At 42.9% G+C, this 24,062-nt stretch overlaps 1 protein-coding gene across 3 annotated transcripts in view; it reads left to right on the forward strand.

Moving 5' to 3' along the window:
• Nucleotides 1-24,062, forward strand: part of LOC140728944 (protein WWC2-like) — a 241,370-nt gene that overhangs the window by 100,370 nt on the left and 116,938 nt on the right. For 2 of the 3 annotated variants that reach the window (XM_073048070.1, XM_073048072.1), the window contains exon 2: nucleotides 11,562-11,671. The exons of the other annotated variant lie outside the window; for it this stretch is intronic. In XM_073048070.1, coding sequence (XP_072904171.1) covers nucleotides 11,562-11,671 — 110 coding nt within the window. The remainder of the gene's footprint in view (nucleotides 1-11,561; nucleotides 11,672-24,062) is intronic. 3 annotated transcript variants of the gene reach the window in all.

The following is a 24,062-nucleotide window of genomic DNA, read 5'->3' on the forward strand; positions in this document are numbered from 1 at the left end:
ATAAGTAATTATGAGAACATGAGTTGCAGAGTCCTTGAAAGTGAGTCTGCAGGTTGTGGAATCAGTTAAGTGTTGAGGTGAGTGAAGTTATCTATGCTGGTTCAGGAGCCTGCTGGTTGAAGGGTAATAACTATTCCTGAACCTCATAGTGCAGGACCTAAAGCTCCTATACCTCCTACCCAGCGAGAAGAGAGTATGGCCTGGATGGTCTAGCTTCTTGATAATGGATGCTGCTCTCTGTGGTAGCTTTGTCTAATCTCTCAGCCGTCCTAGCTGCAAGTAAAACCAACCCATCCTTTCCAACTAAACCAACGGTTGAAATTCCTCATTCCCGGAACCATTTGAGTGATCTTTTCTCCACCTTCTAGAACTTTAATATCCTTGCTCTAGCGTGGCAACCAAGATTGAACACAACATTCCAGGTGCGCTATTTTGTGGGGATGCTACATACACTCCCTTGATTTGGGCTCTACCCCCCTGTTAATAAATCAACTAACCACTTTAGCAAAACGTCCTTGCACTTTTAATTACATGTAAATGCTGTTAGTATGCGCATCCTTTGCCACACTGGCTTTTCTTTCTAGCAGAATTTATCACTTTGAATATCGAAATTTCAAATGCCACTCTATTAAAATAGTGAGGTTGTGTTTATGCGTTTACAGACCATTCAGACATCTGATGCGGAAGGGAAATAACTAATCCTAAAAACTGAGTGCCTTCAGACTCCTGTACTTCATCCCTGATGATATTAATGAGAAGAGGGCATTTGGTGGTGAGGGTCCTTAATGATGGATGCCACCTTCCTGAGGCACCACCATTTGATGGTGTTGCTAACTGAGTCTTCAATGCTCTGCAACATTTTTCAATCCTGTGCATTGGATCCTCCACACCAGAAAGTGATGCAAAAAATAAAAATACTCGGCTGTGCATCTGCAGAAATGTGCTTGAGTATTTGGTGACCTACCATATCTCCTCAAACTCCTAACAAAGTATTGCCACTGATGTGTGTAGTTCGTGATTGTATCATATGTGGGGATCTGAGAAATATTAATGACCAGGGACTGGAAGCTGTTCACCTTTTCCACTGCTGACCCCTCAGTCAGGACGGGAGTTTGATCCCTCGACTTCCCCTTTCTGATATTCCCATTCATTGGAAATATTCAGCCAGAAAGGGACGAATTGTAACCACAGTCCCAATCAGCTTAATAGTCTCAATAGGGTAAACTGAAAAAACATACTTTTAATAAAGCTGCAGGTGATGGAAATCTGAAACAAAAACAGAAAATGCTGGAACTACTCAGAGTGAAACCAGGCTGTTCATGTTGAGGATGAGCAGAAAGTTCCAGAACATCCTATCTCCTGGTTTCTTTTTGGATGCAGTGGCATCCAAGCAGATATGATTGACAGTAAAGCAGTGGAGTAATGAAATGGAATGGTCAGGAGCCTATCAATTGGATGCAACCATGTAAAAAAAGGTTCAGACTTTGGTCAAACGCAGCGATCTTCTGTGGAATGTTCCCTACTCACATCATTATACAGTACGATTCTTCAGCTGAACACACACTTTGCATGTGTATTTTGAGACTGACTGGTGTCAGTCTGGCTGGCCAATTAAAAGATGTTCTAAGGTTAATGACTGGTATGAAAGCTTCGGTGCTGTGTGTTGGCTGTGAAAGGCTTTCTTGGTGTGCAGAGTAGACATGAAAGAAGCTATTTCCCCAAGCTGAATATCATTGTGATACAAAATTTAAATACAGCAGGAAAGCGTGCACCGAAGCGGCACAAGTAGTTGACTGTTGTAAGTTTCTCGGCAGACAGCCTCATATACAAACTACCTCAGAGTCCTGCTTGTTCTCAACTTGGTATACAAGAAGAACAACTGCTCACATCAAAGGAACAAATAAGGGTCCAATGCATCATGGGTAAAGCCCTCCCTGCCATCGAGCACATCTTTACAAAATACTGTTATTGGCGATAGCTTCAGTTCCTGCACAGTGGCACAGCCAGTGAAGCTGCTGCCTCACAGATCCAGTGTCCCAGCTTCGAGCTTGACCCGTCCTGCTGATTGTGTGGAGTTTGCACGTTCTGCCTTTCACCCTACAGTCTTCCACCAGATGCCCCAGTTTACTCACACGTTCCAACATACATGCCATCAGACTGATTAATTCATGCTGATACAGTTGTATTTCTCTGTTATTTTGACTGTCCTGTTGTACGTACTATTTATTATAAATTACTATAAATTACACACTGCACATTTAGACTGAGACGTAACGTATAGATTTTTACTCCTCATGTATATGAAGGATGTAAGTAATAAAGTCAATTCAATTGAAGATGTGCAATTTAGTTAGTGTCAGGTGGTAGGGTGGAAATACGTCTCTACCAAAGGAGGGGCAAGACACTCCTTCCCTCCACTAGCCTGCAGGTCCCCCTTGGGCAAGGTGGAGCACCTGCTTAGCCTCCCCCCACCCCCAATCAGGATCACATGAAGCCATGGGAGCAGGTGCTGGATGGTCATATGAGCAGCTGGTGCACATCACAAGTCCTGGTAACATGACCACTGACGCCAGACAGACAATATCTGAAGAGTGTTGATAATGGCTGGGGTCACCTGTCTTGTGTGAAAACATTGGCCGAAAGAAGACAATGGCAAACCACCTCTGTAGAAAAAACTTGCCAAGATCAATCATGGTCAGTGGACCGTGAATGCCTATGTCATATGACATGGCACATGATGATGATGATGATGATGATGATGAAGAAAATGTAATTGGTTGGTGTTAGCTGTATCTGTGATGTAGGTGAAAGGTAAAATCTGGGAAGTAGTTGATGGGAACGTGGGCAGAGGAGAACATGTCAATGATGAATAGGTGTAAAATGATTGTCAGAGATTGGAGAGATTAGCTTTATTTGTCACATGTACATCAGAACATCGAAATATATAGTGAAATGCATAATTTGGAATGTGGGAGGAAACAGGAGCAGCCAGAGGAAACCCACATGGTCGGCTAGGAAGTACAGAGTCCTTCCAGACAGCGGCGGAAATCGAACCCCGACAGGTGATCTCCTGTGCTGTAAAGTGATGTGCTAACCACTATGCTGCCGTACTGGTCCATGGTATGGTACCTGGAGGACTCAATACAAGATTCTGAATCTACCTTCCATTCCAGAGGTGGCCAGTTTCATCTCCTGCAAAAATTGGGAAGATAAAACTGCTCCTTTCCCCATGTGGGTAGCACTGACTTATGGCTGTGTGCTGCCTCGGTCCATTCCCTGTAACTTTATTGAATAGAAAACAAATACTTGGGGCAGAATGACCTACTCTTGCTTCTGTTCCTTATGTTCTCAAGGAAATACATTGGTGTCAGTCAGAATGTCAGGAGAGTTGGCAGTCCGTGCAAAACGTTGAGATGTAGGAATGTGTCTTGGAATGCGTCTTTACATCAAAGAAACAAGGCCTTTGGCCTACTTGCAGTGACAATCATCCAACCTACACTAATCATACTTCCCTGCATTAAGTCCACTCACACTATATCTTCCCGTTCAGACACCTGTATAAATGTCTCTTGAATGTTACTGTTGTTCCTGCCCAGCTTCTCCTGGAAGCTCATTCCAGAGACCAACTACATTTGTGTGAAAAATTTACCTCTTTATACTTCCTCTCTCTTATTACTACTGGGGATAGGCTGCCGATAGCAGCTTGCCAGAGTCTTCTAATTTGGGCCAGTCTTTCAAGTTGTCCCCAGGTGTAACCCATCTTTGAAGATCCTTCCTCTCCCAGGGATGAGGTCTCTGGGGCGTTTTTTGATGTTTCTGTAGCTCTGGGTTTTGACAGGATGGCGTTTCTAGCCCCATACCCAACCCTCCTCCTTTCTCAGCTAGGCTTGAGACAGTCCATGGCAGAGTTTTAAAGCTATGGCTTTCCCTTAATTTTATATACCTCTCATCACTTCACCACCTCCGTTTCAAGGCAAACAGACTTGATGCAAGTATCTAATCATGTGGCAGCAACTCAATGCATAACAGCATGCAGACATGGTCAAGAGGTTCAGTTGTTCAGACCAAACAGAAGAAATGTGATCTAAGAGACTTTAACTGTGGAATGTTTGTTGGTGCCAGATGGGGTGATTTGAGTATCTCAAACTGCTGATTTCCTGGGATTTTCATGCACAACAGTTCCTAGAATTTGCAGAGAATGGTGCAGAAAATGAAAAAGCACATCCTGTGAGCAGCAGTTCTGTGAGGGAAAATGCCTTGTTCATGAAAGACGTTAGGGGAGAACGGCCAGACTGTTTCAAGCTGACAGGAAGGCAACAGTATCTCAAATAACCACACTTTACAACAGTGGTGCGCAGAAGCGCATCATTGAATGTACAATACGTCGCATCTTAAAGTGGATGGGCTACAGCAGCAGAAGTCCACGAACATACACTCAGTGACCACTTCATTAGGTAAAGGAGGTACCTAATAAATTGACCACTGAGTGTGTATCCTGTTGTAACATCGAGCAATCTCCACTGTCCCAGCATCAACAAGTGTTAGTTGCAAGTGTTGACTGATTGAGATTGCTGTGAAATAAGTGTTGAGAGTAAAGGCACATGAATCTTGTGGTGCAGTTGATAAGTTGTCATTGAACGTCCTGCACCATGTCCAGGTTCAAAGAGCTAGACTCCTGGAATTATTCTCCATGGCCCTTTGGAGCAGATGTTAAAGGGTCTTCATCTCCTTTCTGTTACGTCCAGTCAGCTGAACTTGCAAAGACGTTGGAGCTGGTTTCATCTCAGAGTGTGTTAACTCTCACTGCCTGACATATTTGGTCCGTCTGTGACACAGCTGCTCTGACCACTATTCAGCTTCTCTCCTTTAAGAGGGGCATGCAAACCCTTAGGGCAGCACAGTCTTGCTTTAGCTGGGGCTAGTAAGTTGTGTTATTGAGGCCCCCCGCTGATACCTGGTGACGTGTAAATCCAATCAACTAGTACTGGCTTCATGGAAGAGGCCTTTTAATGAGCAGGCCTGCCCAAAGTTGGCATGGCGCTGGCCTCACAATCAATGGACGTGGGTCAGTCACGCATCAAGATCCCTGCACTCGGCTGTCCAATGCAGCCCCCACTGGTTCTATGTTACTCTACTCTTTATGCAATCCTGGGTGCAATTAAAATTCACATCAGCAGGAAAGAAAGCTAGAGACAGGTGAAAGGATCGTTAGAGTGATGGTATTCTAGTCTTCATGGTGCACAGAATACCACAATGACCCCAAATGTTCTTAGCAGGAGACATTTTCTTTTTAGAAACACTTAATTCTTCCATAATTAATTGCCAGCCGGATGTCAAGGATTCTGTGAGCTTGTATCACATGTTGATTAATCTTCCAGTGTATCACACACAAAATGCTGAAGGAACTCAGCAGGTCAGGCAGCATCTATGGAAAAGGAATAAACATTTGGCGTTTCAGACTTTGTCAGGACTCTGTGTGTTACTCTGGCTTTTTGCATCTGCAGAATCTCTTGTATTTGTGTTCATCTTCTGGATCTCGGATTGTAAAATCAAAATCAACAGTGGATGACAAAATATGCACCCACACACTAGCAATGCATGAGATCAGCTTCAGAACCAGTGTCTCTCTCTCCATGGTTTCCTCCCACTTAAGAGCGTGGCAATGATCCAGCAAAGAGGAGATAGACCCTGTAAAGGAGCGCATTGTATGCAACCTGGCATTTTACATTTATCGTCATTGCGGTACTCTCTACGGGAAGCACATTTTGTTCTGCATTCCCTTTGTCTGAGTGACATTCAAGTTATTACTGACGACCCTTCGGCATTAGTCGAGTTTAGTAGATTACTAGAAATCACTGTTACATGACCTGTGTCAAACGCTTTACCTAGTTATTCATTAACCTCTCTGGTTTAATACACAATAAATTCAGTCTCGCTGTGGCGTGACTTTATGAATAATTTCTTAATGGTTCAGGGCACTAAATTTGATTGCAATGAAGCATTCTAATTGGTGGAGACAGTGGCAACTCAAAGGGCATGTTATTTTATTTACGGCCGATGAAGGGTTGCTGTGTTGTACAAGCCATTGGGCATTCCTGGCATACCACTTGTCTAATTTTTAACATTTATTGTAGATATTTATAACCAAGTGCAGATTCCAGCTCGCCAGGAATGCAGAAACAAATAATAATTCTCTGCAGAGCATGGTGTGGTAGAGAAGAAATCACCCTGTGAGAGTGGTTGAGGAATTGCATTAAAGGAGTGTGCTTGCAGAATTCTCCACAATAACAGCCTTGCAATGAGCGCTCCTCTTCCTTTCGAGCTCTCTTTCCCTGTGAAGTTAATTTCCTGCTAAAGATCTCTAAAAAGACAGGGAGAGCAGGAAGGAAAACAAGGGAGTCCAAAGGATTGCATTGTCTGTAGCCTCTAGTGGAAAGTCTGCAGCTTTTGACAAGTAACACACACAAAATGCCGGAGGAACTCAGCAGATCAGGCAGCGTCTATGGAGAGGAATAAAGAGTCAACATTTTGGACTGAGACCCTTCCACAGGATTTCAGCTCCAAACAGCGACTCTTTATTCCTCTCCATAGATGCTGCTTGACCTGAATCCTTTCAGCATTTTGCGTGTGCGTTGCTCTGAATTTACAGCATCTGCAGAATCTCTTGTGTTTCAGTTTTGACGATCAGAGATTCACCACTTCATGAGAACTCTGACATCATGTTAGTGGGATGATGGATTGTGGAGTTTGTTGGGATTAGGATATCAGTAAATAAGAGTACGTCTGGAAGAAGATATGTCCACATTGTTGAAAAATTCTCATGGGGTGCTTTAAAATTAGCTGCATGAGACCTTTGAGATAGTGTTTTACTTGCTGCAAGTTCCACCATCCAGTGAAGGTTCCCTGTAAGTACTTGTTTCCCACAGTATTTTGAATTTCAGAGACTAAATAAGAAACAAATTTGCAAAGATCCAAAGAGGAGAGATGTTAACCCAACTGGTGAAATGGTAGGCAGGCGGTCAGTGGAAATTTTTGGTGTTTCATAATTATGGATTTTTCAGGAGTAAAAAGGACCCTGAAGTCTGAAATTAAAATAGAAAACATTGGAAACACTTAGCTATTCGGGCAATGCCTGGAGAAAGTGAAATGTAATTAATGCTTTGTGTTGAAATTGGAGCAGTAACAGGCCATATGACACCTCATCGCGAGCAGAGTTTATCTTCTGCCTTTGAGTCATTTTCCAGCACTATTTCAATTTCCCTTAACACCTAAAAATCTCTCAATCACTCTTTGAATAAACAGAATTTTAGAGCTTCCAAAACTCTCCAGGCTCTCTGTGCGAAATAACCTACCTCCTGAAGTAGGTTCTTTACATAGAGAGTGGTGGGTGTGTGAAACGCCCTGCCAGGGGTAGTGGTAGAGGCAGATACATTAGGGGCATTTAAGAATCTCTACAGTAGGCACATGGATGATAGAAAAATGGAGGGCTATGTAGAAGGGAAGGGTTAGATTGATCTTAAACTAGGTTAAAAGGTCAGCATATCATTGTGGGCTGAAGGGCCTGTACGGTGCTGTAACGTTCTGTGTTCAAATACGGCGATTTGGCCTAATTGTGCAGTTTTATATGATCTACATTGACACTTTACAGTCTGCATCTTCTCACTATGTTGGGGTGGCAGAGAGAGAGAGTTGCTGCCTCTCAGCTCCTGTGAGCTGGGTTCAGACCTGATCTACGGTGTCCTATCCCAGGGATGTGTGGCTTGGTAGATTAACTGCCTTGAAGTTGAGGTGAGTGGCAGAATCTGGGGGAAGTTGATGGGAGTAAAAATGAAATGGGTGCTTGAAAGGTTTGCACAGAGTTGGTGAGCTGCAGTACCTGTATCCATGCTATAGGACTCTCAGACTCTATTTAATTTCCCCCAGTCGTTCATCATAGCTTCTTGATTAGCCAGGGCATCAAAGTGTATGGGGAGAAGGCAGAGGAGTGGGGATGTCTGGAAGAATTGGATCAGCCATGATTGAATGGTGGAGCAGAGTTAATGGGCTGAATGGCCTACTTCTGCTCCTGTATCATATGGTTTTATCAAAAGATAAGCATTTAACAAAAAGGGAAATGGAATGACATGTTGATCTACACATACTAGCCGAATATTGTGTGACCTTATGCTGTATGCTTTCACAGCCAGGTATCTTGTTTAGCTCCTAAAATGAATAGGCACTTGGCATCGTCATTCATAATTCCACATCCACGCAGTCAGTGAACTCCCTGTAAAGCTGTTGCAAATGTGAGAAGGAATAATGAATTGCAGTGCACAGATTTCTGTGATGTGATTGTTTGTCTGGAGTCAGGGTAATATAGTTACATTACTGTGCAAAAATCTGAGGCACATATATATAGTGTCTAAGACTTTTGCACAGTACTGTAGTAGTTTTACATTGCTGCCGCCAAAAATAAAAAGTTCATGACATCTGTAAGTGATTCTAATATGGGTCTCTATTGTGGAGTGAGAATGGGAAGGGGAAGGGAGAGGGGAGGGAACGGGAAGCACCAGATTGTCACTCTGTGATGATCAATAAACTAATTGTTTGGAAGCAAATGACCTTGCTTGGTACCTCAGGCTTGGTTGTGTCTGCACCCACAGCAAGCCCACCCCTGGCACTCCTTCTCTGCCACTGTCCCACATCCCTCCTGCGGTAATCCACCTTTGCCATTCCCAACATCCTTTGCTCCTGCCAGATTTAAGAGCTCACTCCCTGCTTCACGTTGACAAATACAGTACTGTGCAAAAGTTTTAGGGACCCTAGCAATATATTGGTGCCTTAGTACTTTGGTACAGAACTGTATACGTAACAAAAGCAAGACAAAAGACAAACTCAAGGTAAAGAGATATGGAGATATTGGTATAAATATGATAGGTTTTTAAAAATCTCTTTTATATCATGAAAGTGTGGTACCTGAAAAAACAGATTTTTGTTACCATGTTAGGGTCTAATTTTCCTTTTTTGTTCCTTATCTGCCTCTATCTATCTCCAGCCGCTACTGTCTCCTGGCTTGACCGTTGTATTCTAAGGCTGTGTCCTCTGATCCTGGACTCTCCCACTGCTGAAAACATCCTCTCAATATTCACTTTATCTAGGCCTTTCAATATTTGATGTGTTTGAATGAGATTCCACCCCCTCCCCATTATTCTAAACACCAGGTAGTTCAAATCCAGAGCCATCAAACACTCCTCATACGTTAACCCTGTCAACCTACTCCCAATAGTTTTAGACTCCCTTACCATGGGAAAAAGACTGACCATCCATCTTACCTTTGCCCATCTTTACTTTATAAGACTCTAAAAGGTCACCCCGTAAACTCCCACACTCCAGGAAAATCAATCTCAGCCTCCTGAAATTTTGGGATAATACCCTTCCTCAATCCCGATGCAGGGTCTGAACCTGGGAATATTGACCATTCCCTCTGTCTCTACAATACATCGCCTGTCCAATGAGTTCCTCCAGCAGTCTATTGCTTCTCGCTGATCCCAGCATGTGCACCCTCCTGTGCCTTCAGCTGTCCAATCTCTTCTCTTCTATTTCCACACCTCAGACTAGGGGGCAGCTTAGCCCATTAGCCCGCCAACCTGCACATCTTTAGCATGCTGGAAGAAACCATGTTGCATAGGGGGAAATCTCAGAACAAGCGAACTCCACATAGACAGTGCCGAGATCAGGACTGAACCTGGGTCAGGGGTGCTGTGAGGTAGAGGCTTTAGCAGTTGTGTCACTATAAGAAATCCTCTGCAACAAACCCTGGGGCTTGGCCTCACTAAGAATGTGCACCAGCAACTCTGCTTCCCCCAGAGGCTATGGACAGTTGCATGTCCTCATTGACTCTTACCAATTTTTAATTGATGCACCAAAGAAAGCTTTCCATCTGGACCTGGTTCCATCTGTCCATCTTCTGTTTCTTCACTTGGATCGACCTATCACCCGCCAGCTCCTGCCTCACCCATCCTTCTCACCTCTTTCAACTAGCTATTTCCCCTCTGCACTCTCCATCCGAATGCAGTCCTGTCCTGCTACACTGAAAATCCCTTTAGCTCCATGGATACCCACTGAGTTCCTCCGGCAATTTGTATTTTTACAGTAAGGGATGTGTTCATGGGCATGTGAAAGCGAACCAATTGTATGGCAACACAAACAAAATGCTGGAGGAACTCAGCAGGCCAGGCAGCATCTAGGAAAAGAGTACAGTCGACGTTTCAGGCTGAAACCCTTCAGCAGGACTGGAGAAAAAAAGCTGAGGAGTAGATTTAAAAAGGGGGGCAGTGGAGAGAGAAACACAATGTGATGGGTGAAACCTGAAGGGAGAGGGGATGAAGTAAAGAGCTGGGAAGTAAATTGATGAAAGAGACAAGACCATGGAAGAAAGAAAAGGGGAGAGGAGCACCAGAGGGAGGTGGTGGGTGGGCAAGGAGAGGGAAAAGGGGATGGGAAATGGTGAAGAGGGGGTGTGGAATTACTGAAAGTTCGAGAAATCGATGCTCATGCCATCAGATTGGAGGCTACCCAAACGGAATATAAGGTGTTGTTCCTCCAAGCTGAGTGTTGCCTCATCACGCCATGGATAGACATATCGGAATGGGAATAGGAAGTGGAATTAAAATGGGTGGCCACTGGGAGATCCTGCTTTTTCAAGCGTACGGGACATAAGTGCTCGGCAATGCGGTCTCCCAATCTACATTGGGTCTCACCAAACACAGTAAATGACCCCTTACAGACTCATAGGTGAAGTGTTGCCTCAGCTGGAGGAACTGTTTAGGGCCCTGAATGGTAGTGAGGGAGGAGGTGTAGGGGCAGGTGTAGCACTTGGTCCGCTTGCAAGGATAAGTGCCAGGAGGGAGATGAGTGGGGAGGGACAAATGCACAAGGGAGTCATGTAGGGAGTGATCTCTGTGAAAAGTAGAATGTGGGCAGGGGGAGGGGGAAGATGTGCTTGGTGGTGGGATCCCGTTGGAGATGGTGGGAGTTTCGGAGAATTATGTGCTGGGATGCGGAGGCTGGTGGGGTGGTAGGCGAGGACAAGAGGAATGCTATCCCTGGATGGGGCAAGAGCAATAGTATAAGCAGGGAAGCAGATTACTCTGAGGGCCAGCATAGACTCAGTGGAGCAAATGGCCTCCTTTTATATAGTTAGCAAATATGATGTTGTTGGGTCAATGCCATTATTGGAATTGAACAGCAGCTAAACAGAGCTAGTCCTGAAACTTAACTGTACGAGGATTGGAGAAAAGTGATAAATTAATGACACACACATCTTTGCAAGAATAAATAAAAAAATCCCTTTCTGGATTCTTTCCTGCGTTCCTCCTGTATGATCTGAATTACTCAAAGATGCTTTCTTCAAAATGGCTATATAGAATACCGCACTTGGGGAATGTTAATGTAAAGCATTGCAAAAGACTTGAGAATTTTTTTGCACGTCACTAAGTTACTTAGAGTGAAATAACATTAGTGCAAACAATTTTTATCAGTCAACACCCTTAACTAACCATTATTTTTTGTGTCTGTTTCAGATTTACGAAACCCCTGACATTTGCAGATTGTGTGGGGGATGAGCTCCCTTTGGGTTGGGAGGATGCCTACGACCCACAGATTGGTATCTTTTACATTGACCACATCAACAGTAAGTGCTTCATGCAAAGCTGTGGTTACATTTCAAATATCACAGTTCAAACTAAATTTATTACCAAAGGACGCATGTGTTACCATATGCTAGCTTGAGATTCATTTTCTTGCAGGCATTTACAGGAAACAGCACAATAGAATTTTATGAAAAACTATACCTAAACAGATCGAGGCTGACAATCAACCAACGTGCAGATGAAGAAAGTCTGTGCAAATAAAAATGAGTACTGAGAACATGAGTTGTAAAAAGTGCTTGAAAGGAGGCTTTATGCTTTAGAATCAATTTAGAGTAGTGGTGATTGAAATTATTCACACCAGTTCAAGACCCTGATGGTTGTGTGGTAGTAACTGTTCCTGAACTTGGTTTGGTGGGACCTAAGGCTTCTGTACCTCCTGCCTGATGGTAGTAGTGAGAAGGGAGCACGGCCTGGATGATGGGGGCCGTTGACAATGGATGCTGCTTTCTTGTGGCAGGGCTTTATGTAAATGTAGTCAAGCTAGAGAGGACTTTGCCTGTGATAGAATGGGCTGTATCCACCACTTTCCATAGCCTTTCTGTAACTGGACATTCTGTTCCATGATCCTTCGCTCATTGTAAAGAGTTTTCATTCTCTTAAGATATGACACTGAATGTCTTTATCCATAAGGAATGTTACAGTGAAATAATGCAATGTTTAAAAACAAAAAGAAAATGAACACTCTAGCTACATTGCTGGTCCATCAGAAATGTGTTAAGTTAGAGGATATATACCTGAATGGATCAACCCATCTTTTTCTTTCCATTTCTGTTCTCTGGTGTTTGGAGTTTTAAAGAGTTCTGGTTTCTGTGACGTGATCTTTGAGTAACTCCATTGAATGTGTGAAGTTTCCTCCATAACTTTAGCACCTCTAATCTTTTCTTCTCCAATGCTCATCTAATGAGTCCTCCTTTGCATCCAAACTGTTTTAAGAATCTTTCATTCCCTTTTGCCCATTATAAGTCAACACCATTTTCAACCAGACTGAACTGATTTTGCATTCCTTCTTCTTTTTGGGAGCGAATGCTTTCTGTGAGTCGCTCACTGCAAGCACAGTTCAAAACTGTATTCCTCTCAAAAGCATTTTGCAAGTTGTGGATTAGAAAAACATAAATGATACTAATTTTTAAATTATTGCAATAATTTGCTACATGCCAGTGCTTGTGAAATGCATAAGGTGCAGGAAACTCTGAGAGGCTGTCTACGCATAACACTTTATTAAGCTGTCCTTTAAAAAAAGATCTGTTGTGCGCAATATTCATCTGGTATCTTCAGTGCTGAGCTCTGTTCAATAAAATTTCCACATGTTGAGCTTTTTAACATGCATTTTCTCATAGAACATATTTTCCTGTCAGATTAAAAGCCTTAATCCCGCATGTGGTACCACGTGTGATTGTCAGCCAGCTTTGCTGAGCTGTATAAATTAGTGGGTACTATTTTTCATTTTCTACAAAAATAAGCTTGAAAATTACATTTGCTTAAAGTGAGAAAGAGATATTGTTTTGATTTGCTTTGGGATCAAGGTGTCTTTTTAAATCGGTAAATTTACTTTTCATGTTGTTCAATCAGCTTGGCTGCGCAGTTGTTGAAATTCCAGTATGACCAGATTGATTTGAATGTATTTCTGTAACTGCTGGCCAGTTCAGAAACTTGTTTAGTTGAAAGTGGAGTCATGCTCTTGGTAGGCTGCCAGGGATTTTGCTGTCTATGTGGGTGGGCTGAGGAGACCAGTGTCTGTGTTTCTGCCCACCTGTGTTTGGATTTGGGTTTCATAGGCAGCTCAAAAATACAGAGGTGTTTACCACAAGCTCAGGATGACCAGCACAAGAGGTTGAAGCTTGTGCTTTTAACTAATTTGGTCTCCTACCACTCAGAAGGTCTAGGGGGCAGCAGGTGTATGGGAGCATCTCTACCTCAAAGTTCCCCTTCATGTACACACATCCTCCTTCATTGTCCCATCCACTTGAACTGGGAGAGCTCAAGTGTGTTTCTCAGGGTAATAAACAGTGGCATTGTTCTTGTTCCATAGTTACATCGAGCAATAAAAAGCATGATTTTGCCTTGTTTTTGTTGCATAAAAGTAGATTACAATTGACTCCACACAGAAATCAACACACTGCAACTTACTACTTTTCACATCTGCAAGTTTTGCAGGGAATTCACTGAGTGCGTGGATAAGAAATTCTGAATGTTATCAAGTGCCTTTTAAAATAAAATTTAGGGTTAACTTTATACCAGAGCCGCAGATTGATTTTTAATTTTTCATCAAATTTGTGTCAGTTCATTTTACCATAATGGCTGAAGAATATAATTACTTTTATCTCAACAAACATGGACAGTTTGTTTTAGTAATTTCCAATTTAGTGCTCTCATGGGGAAATTAATGCTGAAAGCTCATATTTAAAAGAATCTGCACGGGGAATATTTGAATTTACTTAACTGTGAAAACGACAGCCAACAAGGAGACTGGATAAATCCAGGTCTCAATAGTGAGGTCTGGATTACGTTTCAGTTTCATTAGCATGGTGGATATGTTACTAGGCTTATATCAAAAGACTTGTGCTAATTATCCAGAGATGTTCGAAATCTATGCTGTTAGCCATGGAATTTAAAAGAAACGGCAATCTTAAAAAATGCTTATTTCATTTACAAGCATTAATGAGAGGAGAGAAGGATTATAAAAATAATGACACATTAATGTACTTCAGGGAAGAAAATTTGCCATCATTACCTACGATTCCATACCCACCAATGTCATTAAGTCCTAATTGGGCAAAATTGGAGACATTCCAGGCTGGAAGGTATATATCAAATATGGACAAATGTCCACATTCAGTTATAATCTTTTCAAACAACAACAAAAAAACAATGAACCACGTGTGAGCCATTTCTAATTTCAGGAAGGAAGTACATGCCTTGGAGTCAGTGCATCGAAGTCTCACTTGATCCTTTCTTTGACCTGTATGAGAGTTTAGAAGAATGAGGAATTATTCACCATGAAGTGTACTAGATTCTGATGAGGAATGGTGGCGTAGATGCTGACCAATTGTTTCCTGCAGCTGGACAGTTGAAAGGAAAAGGGTGGGACACTAGACTGAGGTGAGGAGAAATATTTTAGCCCAGAGGACAGTAAATCTTTGGAATACTGTACCTCAGAAGGCTGCGGATACTTGCCCTTGAAAATTGTCAAGGTTGAGATCACTAGTTTTTGGACAGTAAACAAATCAGGTGTGGAATTTGGCTTGAGATATAGAATTAGCTGCGATCTTATTGAAAGATGGGTGAGGCTCGAATGTCTACTCCTGTGTTAATTTGTTTGATCTGATACAAAGTTTTGCAGAGGGATTTAATAATGTTTGCATCAGGATGCATCCCGGATTCCAAAGGTGAAGGATGCACAGAGCAGCTTATTTGAGAGGTGCGGTTTCCAAACAATGGTCATTGTGTCCTTGCTGGGATCAGTCAGAATGTGTGTATCTAGTACTTTGATGGGGCAAGCATGTACTTCATAATGAGGGGATGATTGATAGACTTTCAAATTTATTTCTATGATGTGCCAATCAAATAGTTTTTTTCAAAAAAAAGTCAGAAGCAAGAGGTTTAGAGGGGACGTGAGAGGGAACTTCTTGACTCAGAGAATGGTGAAGTATACTGCCTGAGAGAGTGATGGAAGCGATATTACCAGCAGCATTTATGAAGAGTCTACATGAGCATTTAAATTGTGCATGGGCCCCGTTCTAGAACATGAGAGTATATGGATTGGTACACAATGGTCAGCATGGACATTGTGGGTTGAATATACATGTATGACTCAGTGACTTTACAATGCTGGATGGAAAAAACCTTCACAGTGGCCTCTCCATATCCAACAGATGGTGCAAACGTTTGCCTTAAGCATTTTTCTTGTCACAAGATCCTGTTGGACATTGGTAGTATAAAATACTGAAAATACTGAATACTGAAGTTACTGTTCCGGGGAAATTGAGAATCTTACAATTAAATGTCTGCCATATTATCTGCTCAGGGAGTTTACTGTTGTGTTCATCCCTGCTGTCTACATTCCTTCCAAGTGTGAATGCCAAGGATGCACTGGGAGAACTTTACAGTATCATCAGCCCTCTACAAGACAAGCATCCAGGTGGGATGGCGAGTCTATCAGGAACCTGAGGACTTGTAGAAACTGTGTGGTGGTTTCTTTCGAACTTATACTCTTTTAACATCTTTGGAATATTTTTACTGTGCCCATGATCTGTTTTTTTTTTATCAATTATGGTATTGTCTGCACTGTTGTAACTATATGTAAACTATAACTATATGTAACTATGTGGTTTTGTGTAGGTCTTGTAGCTTTAGTTTTTGGTTTGTTGGGTGGTATAGTTGGTCTTCTGACTTGATGTGTCTGGGTAGTCTTGTTTTGTCTGGTGGATTTGGAGCTTCTTTCTGGGGAACATGCTAAGATGGTAGCACGATATTAATATGCAGCAGCCTCTCCGGACTCTGGATTTGGGGATTGCTAAACGTTATGTGGATTTTCTGGTGTAGTCTGTTTTGTCGTAAGCTTTTGTGATATCATTCTGGAGGAACGTTGTCTCATTTTTTAACTGCATTGCAGTTGTGGTTTCTAAATGACAATAAACCGAAATTCAATTCAATTCAAATTCCACCAACATGTCACCATGGCCACTAGGGGAGAAAACAGACTGGACCATGTTTATACAAACAGGTATAAACAAGTACCATGGTACTTTCAAAGCCACCACAAATCGGCATTTTGGATTCCCTGACACATCTCCATAAAATTAATCCCAGCCTACTGACCGCTGCTGAAAACGGAAAAACCAGTAACGGAGACTGTATGTACTGTGTATGACTGGGTATGCTGTGTGTGACTGTATACGCTGTGTGTGACTGTATGTTCTGTGTGTGACTGTATGTATTCTGTGTGACTGTATGTTCTGTATGTGATTAGATATGCTGTGTGACTGTACGTACTCTGTGACTGTATGTTCTGTGTGTGACTGTATATACTCTGTGTGACTGTTCTGTGTGTGACTGGATATGCTGTGTGTAACTGTATGTACTCTGTGTGACTGTATGTTCTGTGTGTGACTGGATATGCTGTGTGTGACTGTATACGCTGTGTGTGGCTGTATGTACTGTGCGTGATTGGATATGCTGTGTGTGATTGTATATACTCTGTGTGACTGTATGTTCTGTGTGTGACTGGATATGCTGTGTGTGACTGTATGTACTCTGTGTGACTGTATGTTCTGTGTGTGATTGGATATGCTGTGTGACTGTATGTACTGTGTTTTGCTGCTTGGCACTGGGGGAACGCTGTTTCATTTAGCTGTAAACATGTGATTTGTTGATTAACTGTTGAACTTGAACTGTAAGAAACTCCATTAACTATTCACTTCGTGGCTAGAAAATTCCATCCATGCTTGCTAGTTCTGAGAAAGTTACTGAAATTTCTTCTACATTTAAAACAGGTTTTGTCTCTGTCCTTAGGGTAAACTGCATTTGCCGTAAACAACAAAATGCACCGTATATGTAGCAAGCAGAATGCACAGGGGCACTGCAAACTTCGTCTTTTGAGAACTCTCACATTAAATCTGCCTTGCTGTTTTGAAGGGCTGTGGGGTTTGCTGAGTGGAATCTGAAGCTTTGTTACCATGAATCCTGCTTGGTTGCATCAGCAGCAGTGAGTTGCCTTTGAGAAGGTTCAAAGGCAGGTCAAGTATAACATACCAGATGTCAGTAGAATAAAGCATGCTTTAATCCACCTGAGTAGAGTGCATGGCAGTACAATGTACTGATCCACTTTGGTGGTTTCCAGAGATATGTAGCGTTGGATTTTCTCCTATTGATTACTTTCTTGGCAATTTTCCCCCTTCATTATTCATTCCACCTCTCTCGTCCCCTCCCCCAGCCCTACCTGCTTTCTCTGATCTGATTAATGGTCTACGACTGCAAAGCTTAGCATTAGAGATACCAGGCTGCTTTCAAATTAAAGGCATTAACTGTAGCCATCTAAATCTTCTCACGAGGAAAATTGCCACATGTCATTCTAAACCACAGCCACCAGGACCACCAAGACAGTTTTGCTGCCAAAGTGGAGAAAGAATTGGCAATGCTTCCTGCTTTGCTTTTGTGTGGGAGTGTCTAGTCAACCGAGAACCGGACTGAGGTGAGATGGAATCTCCATCACGGAATAAGGGGTGGAAGTATTATGAGGGGGTGGAAGTATTATGAGAGGCTGGCTCGGAAGTGAGGAAAGACTTCTTCACCGTTGGAATTCTTTCCTCCGGAGGGTTTTAAAGAGATAAAGATAAGCTTTATTTGTCAAATCTACAGCAGTGAAATGTTTCGTTTGCATCAAATCAGATCAGCGAGGAGTATGCTGGGGGCAGCCCACAAGTGTTGCCACATACCCAGTGCCAACGTAGCTGGCCCACAGCTTACTGACCTTAAGTGTACATCCTTGGAATGTGGGAGGAAACCAGAGCATCTGGAGGAAACCTACATGGTCACGGGGCAAATGTACAACCTCCAGTGACGGAAATCAAACCCCAATCAGTGATTGCTGATGCTGTAAAGTGATTTGTGCTACTGTACTGTGGTGTGGGGATTCATTCACTGAGTTTCTTATAAACGTAGATTTCTCCTGGTGCAGGAGAACAGTGCAGAGGTGTAGATCAGCCATAATGAATGGAGCAGCAGGATTGAAGAGGCAGATGGCCTACTCTTGCTCTTATGGTAATAGGAAATTAAATATTGGAAGCTCAAAGATACAGAGAGCATAGCACCATTGTATGTTACCTCGTGGAATTCTCCTGTGGTTATACAGCAGGCTATGATCCTGAGGGGTCTTGACAAAGTGGATATTTATTTTTGTGGAATATCTCAGATCTACAGTCATTGTTTAAAAGTAAGCAGGTTGCCCATTTATGCCAGAGGTGAGATGAGCCTTTTATCTCTCAGAGAAATGTGAGCCTTTGAAGCTTTCTTCCTCAAAGAGCGGCGGAAATGGAGACTGGAATTTTTTGAGGTAGAGATCGATGGATATTTGGCTAGGGTGAAAGATGACCATGGGTGGTTTGGAGTTTGGAATTGATGCTACAATCTGATCGACCACGCTGTTAAAAAATGGTGGACGCAGGAGGTTCTGCAGATGCTGGAAATCCAGAGCAACAGACACAAAGTGCTAGAGGAACTCAGCAGGTCAGACCATATCTATGGAGGAGAGTAAAACATCGATGTTTCAGGCTGAGAAGGGTCTCGGTCTGAAACGTGGACATTAATTTCCCTCCATAAAAAATAGTAGTGCAGATACGGAATCAAAATAATCGATGAGCTTAAATTAGGAGGCCTGTGAGTAAGATCAAAATCTTTCAGCAAGATTTAAACTGAGCCATCTGAGAGCAATAACCCTCATTTGCAGTGACCTTGCTATACATTACTGCACATAGGCACATATATACAGCTCAGGTATTGTATATGTCAACGCGGAGCGGAGAGCGAGTTTGTGCATCTGGCGGGAGCGAAGGAGGTTGGAAATGGCGAGGGTTGGGTGCCATGGGAGGGGTGTGAGACAGGTGGCAGAGAAGGAGTGCCAGGACGGGGGATCGCACGGGTGCAGACACACTCAGCCCTGAGATACCAGGCAAAGTAATGATTGGTTTATTGATCATTACAGTATGTCTCTTTGGTGCTTCCTGCTTCCTTCCCCTTTTTTTGCTGATCATGGTTCCCTTCTCCCTGTCCCCTTCCCACTCTCAGTCTACAAAAGAGACCCATATCAGAATCAGGGTTATCATCACAAACGTATGTCATGAAATTTGCTTTTTTGCAGCAGCAGCAGTACAGTGGCAATACATAAAATTACTACGGTACTGTGCAGAAGTCTTAGGATCCCAGGCTATAAATTTGTGCCTAAGACTTTTCCACAGTACTGCATACTGTATTTTAAAGCCTTTCTATTGTAGTGTTATTTGTTATAATTGGAGTCCAAATCGGTCAGACCTGGAAAGGTGATTGGTCCCAATCATGTGAACTTGAACATTTGCAAAACAGGCCTCACCACAAACAACACAGTACTTGTATACTAAACTCCATAAAAGGTTATTGAAAGGAAGGATTATATGTGCCTGGACTTGCAAATGAGCCAAGATGCCTCTGGCAAGGAGGGCTGGTTATTCTTCATAACCCACTGTACACATTTCACTTACACACTTATCGTTGCAATTTGATTGAACTCTAAGGGGCATCCAAATTCCAAACATGACTAAAACTGTCTCGGGTTCCAGAAGTATCAAAACGCACTGGGATGGAGCCAGCACTTCAATTGACTTGAAAACAACAGCTCAATTCAAGGAGCTTTATCTGATCTGTTGTTGAAAAATCCGGCACACTAGTTTCACCTGTGTCCATGGCACCAACTGATGCACGGGCGTCACAGAACTGACAAGGTTCCCAAACCACTTCATTGTTGCTTCTGTCTGATTGCAGGGACTTGTCCTATCATGTTACATTGTAATCAGTTTCTGGAATAATCACTAGATTATTGATAAATATTGGTAACTATTGTAAGCTAAATCCTAGAGGGACACGGAGCCTCTGTGCTGTTTCAAAGCCAGGTTTTACCTTCAAGTAACACCAGGTTTTAACTGTATACTTGTGTGTCGCCAAGCATAACATGTTCTTCAGGACCAACGTGCACAATATTACCTCAAATAAATTAATAAAGAATCAAATATATTCTGGAAGATTGACATTTTGCATAAGGCACATTTACGACACAAATCAAAAAGCAAACAGTGTAGTGCCCCATCAGTGGAGAGACTAGAACTTGAGTAGTCCCACGGCTTCAGAGAAGAAGATGCTTGCCCTGTCCTTGTCCTAATGCTCTGTTACCTACAGGGGGGGGGGGGTCAAAGAAATTGAGGGACAGGGGGAGGGATCCTTCACAATGCTTAAGGTCCTGCATATGCAATGCTCCTGATAAGTACCTCAGATGGGTGGAACAGAGACTCCAATGACCCTGTCAGCAGTCCTTGCAATCCTTTGTAGGGTCTTGAGGTCAAATGCCTTGCAATTCCCATACCAGGGTGGTGATGCAGCTGGTCAGGACACGCTCACTGGTGCTCCTGTAAAAATTAGTCTTAGTTCACCTTGCCTTTGGATAATAGTAAATGGCTGGAGCTCCCGATTAAAAGCTTAGTTTTATTTGTCACACGGATCGCAAGACCCTGCAGTGGATAGTGAGGTCAGCTGAGAAGATCATCGGGGGTCTCTCTTCCCGCCATTACGGGCATTTACACTACACGCTGCATCTGCAAAGCAAACAGCATTATGAAGGACCCCAGGCACCCCTCATACAAACTCTTCTCTCTCCTGCCATCTGGGGAAATGCACTGAAGCATTCAGGCTGTCACGACCAGACTATGTAACAGTTTCTTCCACCAAGCTATCAGACTCCTCAATACCCAGAGCCTAGACTGACACCTTACTGCCCTATTGTCTTATTATTTATTGTAATGCCTGCACTGTTTTGTGCACTTTATGCAGTCCTGTGTAGGTCTGTAGTCTAGTGTAGTTTTTTTCTGTGTTGTCTTTACGTAGTTCAGTCTAGTTTTTGTACTGTGTCATGTAACACCATGGTCCTGAAAAAACGTTGTCTCATTTTTACTATGTACTGTACCCGCAGTTATGGTCGAAATGACAATAAAAGTGACTTGACTTGACTTGACTTGATGTATATTGAAACATTGAAATATATAGTGAACTGTGTCGTTTGCATCAAATTAGATCAATGAGGAGCAGTGTGCAAGTGTTGCCACACTTACAGCGTTAACATAGCTTGCCCATATCTCACTAACCCTAACCATTTATCTTTGGAACGTGGGAGGAAACCGAAGCACCTGGAGGAAACCCACATGGTCACAGGGAGAACTCTTTAAAAATTTCCAAAGGTTCATTTTATTATCAAATTACGTATGCAGAATACATCTCTGAGCTTCTTCTTCTCCCGATAGCCAAAAAGTATGGAAACCATAGAAGTAGTTGAAAGAAAGACAACAATTCCCTCCCCTCACACAAAAAGAAGAAGAAACTAGAATTTGCTAACCCCAAGCCCCCCCCCAAACCCTCTGTCGCACAAAACTAACAGATCACAAGGAGAAACAGAAAGAACATCAAACCCCAAACCCACCAATTGGCAACAAGACAGAATGGGCAAGAACACAATACAAAAACATTGAACTCTAAGAGGCCAATCCATTAATCCCAGAACTTTGAAAACATCTGCTAGAGCATTGACTCAAACCAGAGGCCCCCTCCAAGGGTAGTGACTCAAACCAGCGGACCCTCCGAGGGCAGTGACACAAATCAGTGGCTTCTTCAAGGGCAGTGACCCAAATCAGAGGCCCCCCCCCCCCCCGAAGACAGTAACTCAAACCAGCAGGCCCCTCCGAGGGCAACGACCCGAGCCACCCAGCCTCTCTGAAAACTGCTCGCTCTCCTCCGCATTTGCTTCAATGCTTCAATCTTCCTCAATGCTTTAATCAGCGAAAAATGCAGTCGATCATGGCCCCTTGTCTCATCTCTGAGCTTGTCCTCATGGTAGCTTCTGCTCATGTGTCTCTCCTGCAGGTTTCTTGGGGACAGCAGTGCACTAGCTTACTCAGTTGAACTACAGACTGTAAGTCACAAACTCCAACAGTTCCTGAAACAAAATTAAGATATAAAGAATAAGCAGAAGACGTAGAAAACCTGGAATTATTGACCTGGAAGATGTCACCTTATCTATACCCTATCTATACTCATAATTTTGCATACCTTTAGCACATCTCCCTTCATTCTCCTACATTCTAGGGAATGAAGTTCTAACTTATTCAACCTCTCCCTATAACCCAGGTCCTCAAGTACTGGCTACGTCCTTGTAAATTTTTTCTGTACTAATTCAATCTTATTGATACCTTTCCTGTAGGTAGGTGACCAAAGATCCACACAGTACTCCAAATTAGACTTACCAATGTCTTATGCATCTTCGACATAACATCCCAACTCCAGTACTTAATACTTTGATCACCGATCCTTCCCAACTGGATTCATGATCAGGTCCTCTTCTCTCCCCAGAATCATGGTGCTTCAGACACTGATTGCAAGCACTTCAGTTGCTCTCTTATTTAGGGTCTGCGGACCCTGACCCCTTCCCAGCTGACATCAGTGACGTCTCTTCGCAAAAACTAAAAACTCCATGCAGTATGCCAGAACGTTTTAAGGTCCAGTGTATGATTCTGAGAGGCCGTGAGATTTTTATCAAGGCTGAACCACAATTTTCCGCGCCACACAGCCTTTTACGGAAAGGTCACCGTTTGTGTGCCCCAGATTAGTGGCAGTGTTAAGGCCTGTGTCACCAAGCAAGATTTATAGGTTGTCTGGCTGCCAACAGAAATAATTTCTCCCATTCCTGAAAGGAAGGAGTGATGGTGCTGTTTCCTAGGCTGCAGCAGGACATAAATGTTTTTTCTCTCGTGAACTTTTATCAGGAGAAACCTTATTCACGCTGCAGAATGGCTGTTCTACATCAGACTTGGCTTATTTTGACTGGATCGTATCAAGGCATTGCAGCCACTACTCACACAATAAATTCTAGCTATTATTCAGGCAGCACCTTTATAGCCGAAGGCTAAGAAAGATCATTTAAACATTTATTTAATTAATCTCCCTCCCACTCCACCAAAGTTTTCTGTTCTCACCGGGGCCCTATTCTACAAGACCTTGGTGCTCAATCAAGCAAATAGACTGTGGATGGGGAGGGTAAGGAGTGCTGCTTTTTGTTTCGTAGGCATGTCATGGTTGTGTGTGTCGTTGCCATAGCCAAAGCATTTGTTGTCTGTGGCATCATAACCAGCTGGAATCAAAGGGGAAGTATGAGCATCGGTGAGAGAGAATAAGAGCATGGGTGTGGGTTCAGGGGTAAACACTAAGTGGTCACTTTATCAGCAACCTCCTCTATCTAAGAAAGTGGCCAGTGAGTGGATGTTTGTGGCTTTCTGCTGCTGTAGTCCAAGATTTGACATGAGCATTCAGAGATGTGTTCGACATCTGCACACTACTGTTGTAACGGTTTGTTGTTTGAGTCGGCGTGAACCAGTCTGGCCATTCTCCTCTGACCTCTGTCACCAACAAAGCATGTTTACCCACAGAACAGTTCACCGGATGCTTTTTTGTTTCCCGGCATTCTCAGTGAACTCTTTAGACTGTTGTTCATGAAAACTTCGGGAGATACTCAAACCACCCTGTCTGGCACCAACAATCATTCCATGGTCAAAGTCACTCAGATGACATATCTTCCCCATTCTGATG

This window comes from Hemitrygon akajei, chromosome 6 (genome assembly GCF_048418815.1).
Source record: "Hemitrygon akajei chromosome 6, sHemAka1.3, whole genome shotgun sequence".
In the NCBI taxonomy this organism is placed as follows: Eukaryota; Metazoa; Chordata; class Chondrichthyes; order Myliobatiformes; family Dasyatidae; genus Hemitrygon; species Hemitrygon akajei.